Source organism: Aplidium turbinatum, chromosome 1 (assembly GCF_918807975.1).
Source record: "Aplidium turbinatum chromosome 1, kaAplTurb1.1, whole genome shotgun sequence".
NCBI lineage: Eukaryota > Metazoa > Chordata > Ascidiacea > Aplousobranchia > Polyclinidae > Aplidium > Aplidium turbinatum.
In genome coordinates, this window is record NC_137472.1 from 35,496,171 (window position 1) to 35,508,487 (window position 12,317).

The 12,317-nt window shown below is 37.0% G+C and overlaps 1 protein-coding gene across 1 annotated transcript; it reads left to right on the forward strand.

Annotated features, from left to right (window-relative positions):
• The first annotated feature begins 1,599 nt into the window (after nt 1-1,599).
• On the forward strand, nt 1,600-7,960 carry LOC145777222 (uncharacterized). The gene is made up of 3 exons (XM_082588551.1): nt 1,600-1,784; nt 5,022-5,389; nt 7,054-7,960. The coding sequence occupies exons 1-3, from the start codon at nt 1,622-1,624 to the stop codon at nt 7,177-7,179; spliced, it is 657 nt and encodes a 218-aa protein (XP_082444677.1). The 5' UTR covers nt 1,600-1,621; the 3' UTR covers nt 7,180-7,960.
• The last annotated feature ends 4,357 nt before the right edge of the window (nt 7,961-12,317 follow it).

Consider the following 12,317-nt stretch of genomic DNA (forward strand, 5'->3'; position numbering starts at 1 on the left):
GAAAATTAACCTCTAACAACCTATGCTGTAACTCTTTAATTATCTGACTGTATTATTGATTGTTGCACCATATCCTGGTATAGCATGCCTTTCCAAATGCCACTTTTGTAAATTTATCCTACATATCATATATTACTATATTATACATTAACATATCTTGCTATACGTATATCTTATATATTACACCCGACCGGATAAGGATTACTATCTTTACTCTTCCATGAATAAGCTACTATACCGTATTGCATAATTTAATATTTGCCAGATAAGAATATATCACTAAGTTACTACCAGCTTGCATCTAACTACTCCCCTGATTATTATAAGCTATTATGTTCGTTCAGAGGATCGCTTGACTTTTCGTAAGATTATTATTTAGGTTGGTTTGGAAAAGATGCATGAAACAACTCAGACACTACATCCTTCATCGGCGCTACCAAAGAGTCTCCACCTCTCATTAGCGATACCAAAAACACTCCATCCCTCACTGACGCTATCAAAGATGATTCAACTCTTATTAGAAATACCAAAAACACGCTGCTATATCATCATGCTTGTTATGCTCTTACATGCGCAGGAAATTAATTTAAAAAACAAAGCTTTTTTAACTATTTTATCTTGATAATGAGCTGCCATATTATGTATTTGTTCTACAATATATAGGCTACTTAATATCGTTGCTGCGAACACTTTATTTCTGTATGAAATCTGTAAATAGTCCTTGTTTTGATAGTCCGTTATGTAATTTCAATATGTGTGTGTAACTGTGTATATTAGTTTGTTTTTGTGATGTTGGGTTCAGTCGTGTTCTCATTGCTTTAAGATTTGGCGCTCCAGTTGTTCCAGGAACGAGGAGGCGACTGATTCTTAACTAATTCATCAACTTATTTTAAAGTATCAGGTTTGGTGGCCGTGCTTGACTATATTTATTGATGCATATACCGCAATATTAGATCCTTTCACGCACGTCTTAAACCATTAAGGTTTTGCCACCTTTTCCTTTTGTTAGTTTTGTTACTGTATTTCTTTTTCTCAATATCATTTCTTTTGCATTCTGACAAAGAAAAATAAATTGAATTGAATTGAATTGAATTGAATTATGTTTTGTTGAATTGAGTAGCCTATTGACCCTCACCTAAAACTACTTGCTGGATCCGCTCCTGTTACAGTCTTCAGAAAAGAACATTTTCAAAGATAATATTAGGAATTCAAAGTTTCATTTGAATACAAAGCTCCATTGTGAACTTCTGGGTACACCAAATCTTGTTTGGTTCTGTTTTATTAACACATCCCATCGCACGTAAACACGAAACATGGCACAAAAACTATTCAGTTTTAGCATCAAGTTGTGAACTTTGCCGTAGAGAAGCAAATTAATTCGTTCAAACAATTTTAATTGAACCGTTAATGTTTTACGATTTTATAATGATGACGTTATGCAGAGCAACGCTTCTGGCAATGGTGTAACAAAAGAGAATAAAAACCTCGAGCTCTGCTGACACAGTGCTTCTACCACAAGATAAATAACGTTTGCAAAAGATAAAGTTTCATCTGTTCAGTTCACGCTTGGTTAGTTGCTGACTGCACCTGGGCGGGTAAACAACTCATTCAGCAAAGCGAAATGGTCGATCAGAAAAAGTACAAAGTTTTATGCAGCGAACACTTGAAAAATGAACCAACTGAAAATGCTGTGGGTACTTTAGAAGAGGACAGGTGTTTAGAAAACCAAAAGCATGGAGTTTGGTGCACTTTGAAAACAAAATTACGTTTGAAAAAGCGTACAGGTTGGTTACTTTGTATTGTAAAGTAACTATTTAATCATTGCGTTGGGCTTGATGCAGTCGTTTCAACATTCTCCTTTGTTTGGAAAGTAAATATACTCGTTGAAACTATAAATTCGTATAACAGTAGCCTATGAACTGAATGTAGGCTGAGAAATCCAAATGGGCTTTGCCTACATGTTAAACGCTTAAGTGGGCTAAAGTCGTTATGTTCTTCTTGCTATAGCCTATACAATATTATCGTCAATAATTTAATAAGCCTACTTTGTGTAAAATAACCTTATACATTGTCATATGCTCTAGTCGTGTGAAGTTAGTAATTAAACAATGAAATTAAGCGGGCAACTTGATTCACACGGGACAAGAAAACAGTAAACATTGGGCGAATTATATAGCGCCTATGTAGAAAAAATCCGTTGTATTGGGTCTTATTCCTTCTGCAAGCTATGATGGCCTACGGTTAAGGTCTTTCCAACTATGGCCTAGCATCGGCATTTGTTTAGTCTTGGGAAGGCTACCTTTTGTGCCTTTACAAAACGATCTGACTGCATTCAAACCACGTTCAAACTAATGTACCAATTCGAAGTAACAAACTGAAATTCTTAAACTGAAACGTATCGAAAGGGAGGCAAGAGGTTACGACGTTTGGTAGTTGCGTCTACCTTTACGCATTTTATTTTAACTACGTTTATCTCTTGATTCACCATAACAATAACCTACGTTTTAGGTTTTTTTGCAAACAAACTAAACGAACTCCGTTTAAGCAAATTCACAAAGTTTATTGGGTTTCAAAGAAAATAAAGGGGTGTACCAGCAAACATCTATATGATTGGCCCATGATACAAGAGAAGGATCCACAGAGGATACAAACTGATATGCAAAAATCAACAAGTGAATAAAAAAATAACGGTAACCTCTCAAGGACATACATGTAGCTCCACACAAAGTGAAATTTACCTGACTTTTGACTCTTTTTATTTCTTTAAATTCATATTATATTGATTCATATTATTATATTCATATTATTATATTTATATTATTATATTATATTCATATATTCATATTATTATATTTATATTACATCATATTTATATTATTATATTATATTCATATATTCATATTATTATATTTATATTACATCATATTATATTTAAATTCATATTATCTGAATTTTCTCAACTAGCTACTCTCCAAGACGTATATGATCAATCAGAGTTGACTCTGTCAAGGAAACAAGCAAAGATGGTCCTGTAACTGGTGGTGAAATCTTTTAAAATGACTGAGACTTTTGATAAATTCTTATTTCTGTTCAAATTACCGTGTACTTTAAAAGGTCGTCGCTAATTAATTGGATACGCTACTGTATTACATTGTGTTGTAATCACTGAAATCATATTGAATTGATATTAATAACAATACCGTCTATTAATTTTCAGTGCTTATCTAAGTACTGTAAATTAGTATACTTCGGTGGATGTTTATTGTGATGGCTTTTTTGCTTTGAACATTAAGTTTGTTTTAACAAAAAAAAACTTAAGCGAGTAATGTCGGTCTGGAATTGCATGCGGGAAGTGATTTTCTGATGTCTCTGGATTTATTAATATTCAATTGAACACTGAGAATATGTCTTTATAATGTTTGTAATGTATTGTATTGAGTTTAAATTTAACCATTGTTATTGCGTTCATAAACGTAGTTGCACTGATGAGAATTTAATATTCGAAAACGCGTTCTGCAACACTGTTTTTTGCACTCTGCAATGCCTGATGCAGATTTATCTGTAGATTTCCATCACGCATTGAAGCGGTGATCTGATAATGAAATTTTTTACGGTTCGAGAAAAAGTTTTCTCTGCCTATAAAGCGTTGAATAGTAGTTTAATTAATTATTTCTTTAAAAGTAATGTCTAAAAAGACATTATTAAAATTAACTACGGACATTGGCCAGTGTTTCGATCTTCCGATCTCTTCAGCGTAGTAAAATGAAAATAGAAAGTTGTTTTGAAGTTTTGAGATGATGGTTTCCCAGAGTGAGTTTAATGAGCCCAAGAGAATTGATTTAATTTCGGACTCCAGCGAAACGTAATTTTCCATCAATTAGAAAGTGTTGTTTTTTGAGAAAAGTTGTGCTAAGCAATGATTGGAATTTGTTAAAAATAAAAACTTGAGAAAAAGACAGAAATTTGTCACTAAGCTAGGACATAACAATCATCTGAGATGCATTCAAAATACAATAAATTATATGCTAGCGACACATAAGTTATAAGTAGCCTATTTAAGATTCAAAGAAAATGAAGGGGTGAGGGGTGTACCAGCAAGCATGTATAGGATTGGCCCATGTGATGTCTAAAAAGACAAAATTGCTACTCAACTTCCACTTTCATTTTACTTTTCTGAAGAGATAGGAAGATCGAAACACTGGCCACTGTCCGCAGTTAGGTTACTTTTAATAATGTCTTTTTAGACATTACTTTTAAAGAAATAAAAAAGAGTTAAAAGTCAGGTAAATTTCACTTTGTGTGGAGCTACATGTAGCCTACTTGAGAGGTTACTGTTATTTTTTTTTTATTCATTTATTGGGTTTATCTACAATGTTGTTTGAATTCCCTTAGGCTACTCTGCTTCGTGACTGATCATAGTCAACTGTGCAAAACAGCCTTTTCATGATGAGAACTCATAATATTGGCTACCACAACTGCATGGAAATTTACATATTGTATGGACACTTGGACAGTCCTCTACGTTCAATGAGCTATATCAGTTGACCTAGCTTTTGCCAAGCACACAAAAAATTGTGAACATCAAGGGCTACTCAAATGTAGCAGTGGCACTTTCTGAAAGAAGGATCAGAACTGCCATATTTCTTAAAATAGAAAAAGGTTATGAGGAAAAGCAAAAAACGGTGTCGTGCAGTGTTAAACAGACACTGCGGACTATATAGCCATTGGCCAAGTGGTGAGAGCGGCAATAGTCCATGACAATGAAAGTTTTCCGGTTCGACACCAATCAACAGGCCTATACCTTTTTGTCCTCTACAGTCTACAGAATTCTTCAACTACCAACCATATGCCAAACATACGGCAAACAAGAAACAACCTCTTATATCTTAATGGTCTTAAATCATAAAAACGTGACTCACTTTTATAGACAGGAAAGAAACGACAATATGCTCATAACTTTTTGAATACCGTATATCGTGAGTGATTTTTAGTTTTAGTAAATTTATTCAACATTTTTGCAGATTACAAGAAACACTCCAAACAGAGTCGAAAGAGCTCCAAGAATGCAGATGATGAACAATGCTTACTTGTCGATAGCACAGACTCCATTGATCAAACCAAAGAGCAATACGCTTATCGTGGAAAAAGGGTTGACTTTGCCTTCATTCCGGATAAATACGCACTGCTGGAAGAAATAGACTGTGAAGCATCAGAATTCAAAGAAGATAGATCAACAGAGATCAAGTCCGATTGTGGTGGTCAAGTTGTGACAGAAGTGACGTTTACAACACAAGAAAAAGTGGTTTTGATAGACAAAGAAAACGACATCACAATGAAAGAGTATTTGATCAAGAAATGGAAAGGAAGACGAGCAAAGAGAGTGAGAAAGGTAGGTCTGCGTTGGAGTCTCCAATTAGGCTACTAAAGTTAAAATGTTGGAGTGTTAATCTACAGATTATTATAGAATTCTAAATCAATTGAAACATTGAGTTTCTAATGAAAACTATTTCTACTATTAATTATTTAAAAAAATGCCTGGGCCGATCTTTTTAAATTCAAACATGAAACTTAGTGCGTTGCGTAGATCTCATTGTTGATATAAAACTAAGAAATAAGCCAACAGACTAACTCGAAACAATAATTTTTCTTATATCTAGAGTTCTATCTAGACAGTGGTTCTTAACCTTTTCTTAGACACTCCCTCTTTTAGCAATGATTACATGCTTTATGGCCCCTCTCAATTTTGAACAAATGCAACATTAAAAGCAATTCTGTTTTTGTTGATTTATTGATCACGTACATATCAGTAAAATGCCGTACTTGAAATTGCTTCTCAGCAACTAGATTTTTAATGCGAGGTAGTTCCGCAGAAATTGCGCAACGCAGCTTAACTCTTCAGCTCTCAGCCTGTCTTTGGTCTTAACAGCAACTGCAGTAGAAAATTAAGCTTCAGATAGATATGTGGATCAGAGCACTGTTAGTATTTGAACATCTTGAGTTGAGAATGAGACAAGTGAGTAGGCTAAATCGAAAGATAATTTCGAGTTTCAGTTATTCGAAGTCTTAGCCTATTTTCTTGGCAGTGGGGTTGAACTTCAAGATAAATCGGATTTTCAGGTTTTCCTCTACAGTACATCTGGAAACTACTTTATTATTTTTGCTTTTAAAACATTTAGATGAGTTGTTGCTTGATTTGTCCGCTCAAACTTATCATCTGCGAGTGCAGCATCTAAGTTACTGAAGCTTACTAGATTTCTTTGTTCAACTTGACTCTTTCGAAGGTAGAGCTTGAATACTAAAGTTTCAATTAGCATGTTTCTTTGGACAACCATCAAACACTCGTGTGAAAAGGCCAGGTAAGATATTACGATCAGATTATGTTCTTACACTTACGTAGACGACTGAAAAGACGACTGCAAAGAGCTCGAGCTTTATAACTCCCCAGCTTTGTGGTAAAGTTGAGCATTTTGATAAGCTTAGGTCACTCTTTATCGGTTAACTATAGGCAAAGGTTTGGATGCCAAGCTTCGCGATAACTGCAATGAATAGGCTGCTAGCACTACATGGATTTTATTATTTTTCACATACCGGTACAACGAAGCCAGAATGCAGAATATGCGCTACAAAAGCTCCATCTCCATATAACCCTGCCGGTGATCTCCAGTTTCCAAAAAAAAATGCTGCAAAACATAACATTAGCCTACACACTGCAGAATGTGCAAACCACTGCACCCTGCAAAAATACTAAATATCGTTGCAGAGCTCGCGCCCTCTACAAAAAGTGGTTGATACCCCCCTGGAGGGGCTTGCCCCCCTCCCCCGGTCAAGAACCACTGATTCTAGCATGTGAAGAAAAAGAAACGCAGTCTGAGGCTACGCTGGTTTAGTGTACTGTATATATCGTATACCTAATGTTTTCATGGTTATACGCTTTTACAGAGTGTCATGTAGCCCACGTGCAGAACGAAATAAACGAGCGTTTATATTTTCGTACATAGCCTAACTTACCGTAATTGTTAACATCCTACTAATGTCTGTTGTCCTTGCCTTCAGGGGATAAGAACCACCACCAGCTCGACGTGGAAATATTTAAAAGTAGGATTGCAAGTTGAAATGCTTATCCCAGACGCCACAGTTTTAGCAACAGCTGCAAGTAAAGCTCGTGGCCAACGTGGATGAAGAGAAGCCTGCCACTCAAGCACTAGTTGTCCACTTTGCTATTCAATCGCCGTAAAATAGGCCTACTCAAGCCTATTGCTTGGTCAGACTTGAGTAAGATTGACAATCAAATATTGGTGTCTAGCTTAGCTATGAGTATGATAGAAGCAACTCAGCAAGACTAATTAATTTTTGTGATATATATCACACAATTTTGCGTTTCTGACTCCATGAAGAGTTTATTTTCTATTTCTTGTTTGTTTCTGCAAAATATCCCCCATATAGGCTAAGCCTATTCAAAGTTGTCATTAAATTGAATCATTATATGACGTAACTTAAGTTTAATAATTTTCTATAGAGGATTAATACAGATGCAATAGATTACTTAGACGTTGCTGCAGAAATTTTCTTATACTGTTGTTTACACGTTTCTATTTCTAATTTATATTGTTTGTTGTCTAACAGTGTTTCAATTGTTCGTTTCTGAGCTAGTGCTCGTTATTATTGCTTTTAGAGTTGGATGCATCAATGGCGGATCTTTTAAGCTCGTTGTCTGATTGGTTAATCGAGAAACAGTTAGCGAAAAGTTCATCTATAAATTAATCGGACATTAAAGTTGTAGGCCTACACGGAATAAGCTGTTTAATCAGCCAATTTTGTAATCGTTAAACTAATCCACTGTTGTGGCTTGCATCCAACACTTAGATTGATTTTTACAGCAGGGTTTTACCTGGATGGGCTACCTGCTTGATAATGACGCTACTTGCTCAAGCAGCCGAAGAATAAATTAATTCATTGTAAAATTCAATGGTTGTGGCTAGTGTAGGCCTACTTTGTCGGGCAGGCTATTTAGGCAAATCGATCCTTTACAGTTTACCAATTATTGTGTCACGCTATTCATAAAACATTGACACGAAATGCTAGTTTAATCATATTGAACAGAAATCGACCTTTTTTGGGATCGAACAGGGATCAACCTTTTTGCATGCGTCTGCATCAAGAATAGCTGTGGCGAGCCGCACTCATAAAATTTTAGATAGATACTGAATCTTCAAATCAAATCTTCTGCTAAAAAAGAACCTAATTCGCACCAGTATCAGAGTTGCATGTCAATATTTATCTTAGAATAGGCTATCGCAGCAACAAAAGTGGGCCTAATAGAACAACGCCACTGTCAGGCCAAGCTCCCGTAACAATTTTTTTGACTTCTTTAACAATGCCTAATAAACGTGGGCACTTGTTTGGAGCACTTAAGCTATAGCAAGCGATTTTATTAGAATATTCATTGCCAAGCAAGAATACCGGTAGTACGCTTTGCCCTTTTGCTTTACAATTAAATGGATACTTTGTAAATAAACGGGCTCCCACGCCGCTTTCATTCTAGTCATTTTTAGTGGCAGAATTTCGACTTGTTAAAGTGGCTACCATCAACCAGAACCGACTTTTGTTGGTCTTTCCGATTCGCTTCACTTAACAAAATAGCTGAACCGTTAAGTTGGTGAACCGCAAAGTCTACAAACGTTGATTCTAGATCAGCACATTTCAACCTTGATTGAATGAATCTTTATATATCGTCGGAGTGAGAAAACTTCCAAGAAAAGGAAAGTCAATTGATGTAATGATAAGGTAGGCACTTAAGCAGAAAAAGTTTTGCAAGACAAACGAATCATTGAACCAATCAGAAGTTACAGGAACAGCGTTGCAACCAATCAGAAGTTGCAGGAAAAGCATTTTTGATATAAAGTAAATTAATTTAACGTTTCGTCGTCCACAGCTTGGAGTAGAGGGTTAAGGTAGTGGTAGTCATTTCGATTCCCACCCAATCATAACTTTTTCTTCTGTAGGCTAACCTAGCCTAATTCAAACAAAGTAGAATCAACTCTCTGGCTGAATGCTAGAAGGGTCACAATTGGACGGTAGTCACTTAAACATGGTCTGATTGGTTGGTGGTGTCATCGGGTCTTACAGGGAATTGTCGTGTTTAAGTGGCTATATCTCATGACAATGGATCGCTACAAGAGTATCAAGGCAACCTCTTGCTCTATCGTTGACCTCAGCCCAAGCCTCATGCGAAATCTTTTAATTTCAGACCACGGCACTCGAGCAGATGGTGCATAGTTTGACTCTGGCCACTGCTGCTGTCTAAACAATACCCTCAGTTCTCTTACCAGATTTCCACTGGAGGGGCAATATTATCAATGATTTTCGTAGCTCCTGGGGGGCAAAGCCTCCAGACCTCCCAACTCTTTGCTGACTTCTCTGGTGTATAATTTTTTCCAACTTTTTCTATGCTAGCATCAACGTTTATTTGAAATCCGAGATGAAAATATTAGTTGAGTTTTGCTTAGAGGCCTAGCCTACATTGTCAGGTCAAGGGTGTAGCCAGCATATAATTTCAGACGTGGGCAAATAAGCACTATTTGCATGTGGCTGTAAACCCGGTAACGAGTTGAAATACTCTCCATAGGAGAACTCCTCCAGAAAAAATTGAAAAAAACGCCTAAAAATTGCGCGTTCTAAGAGTACTTACAGTCTAAATCAGTGATTCTCAACGTGGTCCAGGTGGATCACTGGTGGTCCACCTGGAATTTCTGTTGGTCCACAGAGAGTTCTATGAATCCTTGATAAAACGTTCTTCAAAATTGTATCATTTACTACACTAAATTATGTAAGGACTGCATACAGGTGTAAGAAAATTATGTAGCATGTATTGTATGTCAGCATGCATGTATTGTATGTCAGCATGTAGCCTATGTCATGCATAGCATGCATTGTATGTCAGCGTGACGTAATATAATGTAAGACGTAATGATCATGTTTACTTCGTGATTTTTAATCGATCTTTCTGGAAGTGCTAGATAAGCTCAGCAATTTTTGGACTTATTTTACTAGTTGACGAGTAGGCTATTGAACTGTTGAAAGCATAAGTGAAGTGCTGGCAGGCCTAATCAATAAATCATATGTTGCTGTAATTTATTGTTGTGGTGTTGTCGGTGCACGAAGATCGCGCTTCTTCATGGTAGCCTACCAAGTTTCTTTCGGGAGAGTAGAGCTATTCGCTGTTTTACTGAATGTTAACTAAATTATTTTATGAATGTCACATGTTATATTTTTTCAGACGCTAAATTAAGTATTGTATTCTGCAGTGCTTTCAAATTAACAAAATGTTAGAAGCTCCTGTTGCTAAGAGGCAAGACTAAGACATTACAATGACATTACCATTCTATTGAAACAATATGTGCATAATGTTTTGTTGGAATAAAATTTGAAATTGAAATTATGTGTATTCAAGTAGTTAAGGTTGAGTGTGCAAATTAAGAGGGTTTGCTTAATTAGTTAATTACGTACGTATTATTTTATTAAGATTAAACACGCCCTTTAGTTTTCTGACCTATGTGTTGTGCAATACAGTTTCGACTAGTGGCGTCAACATAGCAAAGTGGTTCATCAGATATTTTTTTTAAATATGGTCCATGGGCCAAAAAGGTTGAGAATCACTGGTCTAACAGAGAGTGAAATTTTTATTTAAAATATTTCGAGGGGAGGCAATTTCTTTGCCCCACTGGCTAGTGCCAATACACCATCAGATTGTTTCAGTGTTGCTGTGAGTTTTATTCTTACATTACCAGATTCCAGGAATAATTTTTTTTGTGGTGTCTCTACACTTTCATCTTGTTCTGAAATTATTCGATCTGGCATTGCTACACGAGTGAAACTGCCTGTGTCTCTGATAAACCCTACAAACGAATACTAAGGGAACGTTCAAATATTACGTAACGCTTTTTTTCCGAATTTTTGACCCCCCCCCTCCCCCATGTAACGCCAACGTAACGCTTTTTTCAATCCCCCCCCCTCCCCCATGTAACGCTTTTTCACTACGAATTCAGTACAAAAAACTACCATTCCGTACTCGAAAGCGTTACGTAACGTTTTGCTTGAACCCCTCCCCCCCGATGTGACGCTAACGTAACGCTTTGCATAAACCCCCCCCCCTCCCCCTCGAAGGCGTTACGTAATATTTGAACGTTCCCTAAAAGTGACTGTGTAGCGATCCATTATTAACCACAACTGTGCACAAGGCCTTGTTCGCCCCGACAGCTCAGTCGGTTAGCGCGTGACTTCGTGAACGAAGAAGTTTCAAGATCAAGCGGAGCTGGTTCGAGTCCTTGGGTGTGCGCTTGAGCAACGCTTTCTAAGGACTACTATCCATTCAGCGGCACATAATGGATGGAATAATTCCTCGGCAATGGGCAAATACTTTAACAATCGGAAAACTTCACTCTGTCAATCTCGGTAACCGACCCTGCGTCAAAGACCTCTACAAGTATGCGAAACTACCAGGCATAACCTATCAAGGCTTTGTCAGTCCGAGGATAAAGATTCAAAACAAACCTTGGTTGTCGAAAATTGGCGGCAGCTATGGGCTCTATCCAAGGGGGGGGGGGTGATCACCCCCCACTAATTGGAGTGGGGGGGGATGATCAATGCAAAATCACACCCCATTCATTTGGCTTTGAAAAGGTTTTGTGATATTTTATTGATCAAATTTTGAAAAATATATTTTCGCTGTTAGCACATTTTGAATTTTTTATCAATATCAACATATATTTCATTTCAATATGATTTTTTGGTTTGGTAACCCTGAACTATACGAGCCAGGCGTTTACACTGTGTTTTAACTTAGTTTGCTTGGTAGCCACGTTTACAAGAAAAAATTCTGCCACTGCAAATGACTAGAATGACACCGCCAACCAACCAGAACATGTTATAAGAAGCTACCGTCCAATTGTGACCTTTCTCGCACTTAGCCAGAGAGTTAATCTTTGTTTTGAACTTTATTTGGTAATTACAGAAGAAAAAAGAGCAATAGCAGTTGTGAGAATCGAACCCACCTCAATGAAATGACTACTTTCTAACCCTAACCCCTAAAAGCCAACCAGCTGCCAACTTAGTCGGCAGCAGTGGTCGAGTAGTTAGCGCGTTGGGCTCGCAGTCAAGAGCCTGCATGTTCGACTCCACCCCCCCGCACTTGCTGTTGTTTCTCTGGGGAAGAAACTTCACTGTAAGTATAATTGCCTCTACCCAGTGATCGATTTCGAGTAATGGGTAGTACCAAATTTAAGTCATAAGTAGAGTAGACAACAGGAAACAGACATTGC